The 778-nt window shown below is 65.6% G+C and overlaps 1 protein-coding gene across 1 annotated transcript in view; it reads right to left on the bottom strand.

The window, feature by feature from the left end:
- Positions 1–778, bottom strand: part of LOC119590556 (tripartite motif-containing protein 55-like) — a gene marked incomplete at its 3' end in the record, with an annotated part of 10,280 nt that overhangs the window by 6,092 nt on the left and 3,410 nt on the right. Inside the window, 1 exon segment of the mRNA XM_037939219.1 lies at positions 6–503. Within this exon segment, the coding sequence (XP_037795147.1) occupies positions 6–503 (498 nt within the window).

The following is a 778-nucleotide window of genomic DNA, read 5'->3' as shown; positions in this document are numbered from 1 at the left end:
CTCACTCAGCAGAGTCCCAGACGCGGGTAGGCTGTCTCGGGTCCTCGCTCGGGTCCTCAAACCCGTGTCTTCGGGAAGCGTCTGCGTGCTCGCGTCAACGGTGGGCGTGGTGGAGGTGGTGGGCGTGGTTTTTGAGGTCAGAGGCGAGGCGAGGATGGGCGGGGGTGAGGAGCCAGGAAGAGTGATTTCGAGTCCGTATAAGCTCGTCGGTCTGGGCGTAATCGTGGGCGGCCGGAAGGGTAGAGCGGGTTTGCGAGAGAGGGGGGGTTTCGTTGGTTTCGCGGGCGGAGGTGTGGGCGTGGTGGTGGTCCTCGTGGGTGGCGTGGGCGCCTCTACTGCGGGTGTAATGGGTGTGGTCGTCGTGGGCGTGATGGGCTGTTCCTCCATGGGCGTAGAGCAGGTCTCGGGCGTATCGGATGTATCCTCGGGTGAAGTCTCGTCTGCGGGCGTGGAAGCAGTCATCTCCTCCGTGGGCGTGGCGTGAGTTTCATCTACGGGCGTGGACGCAGATATCTCTTCGGGCGTGGCGTGAGTTTCATCTACGGGCGTGGACGCCCTCTCCTCCACGGGCGTACGGCTCGTCTCAATTCGCGCGTGTGCGGGCGTTTCGTTCACGGGCGTCGCCCTCTCTCCCGCGGGCGTCCCCGAACTCGGAGTCCTCGCGCCCGTGACATCGACCCTGGTGGGCGTCTCGATCTCGGCCTGCTCGAACTTCTCCCGCAGGCCGAGGATGGCCCTACTGACGGCGGAGAGGTCGAGGAGGCCCCCGGCGATCTTG

Source organism: Penaeus monodon, chromosome 27, assembly GCF_015228065.2.
Source record: "Penaeus monodon isolate SGIC_2016 chromosome 27, NSTDA_Pmon_1, whole genome shotgun sequence".
In the NCBI taxonomy this organism is placed as follows: Eukaryota; Metazoa; Arthropoda; class Malacostraca; order Decapoda; family Penaeidae; genus Penaeus; species Penaeus monodon.
Note: the sequence above shows the minus strand (reverse complement) of the source record. Positions and strands in the feature narration are given on the sequence as shown.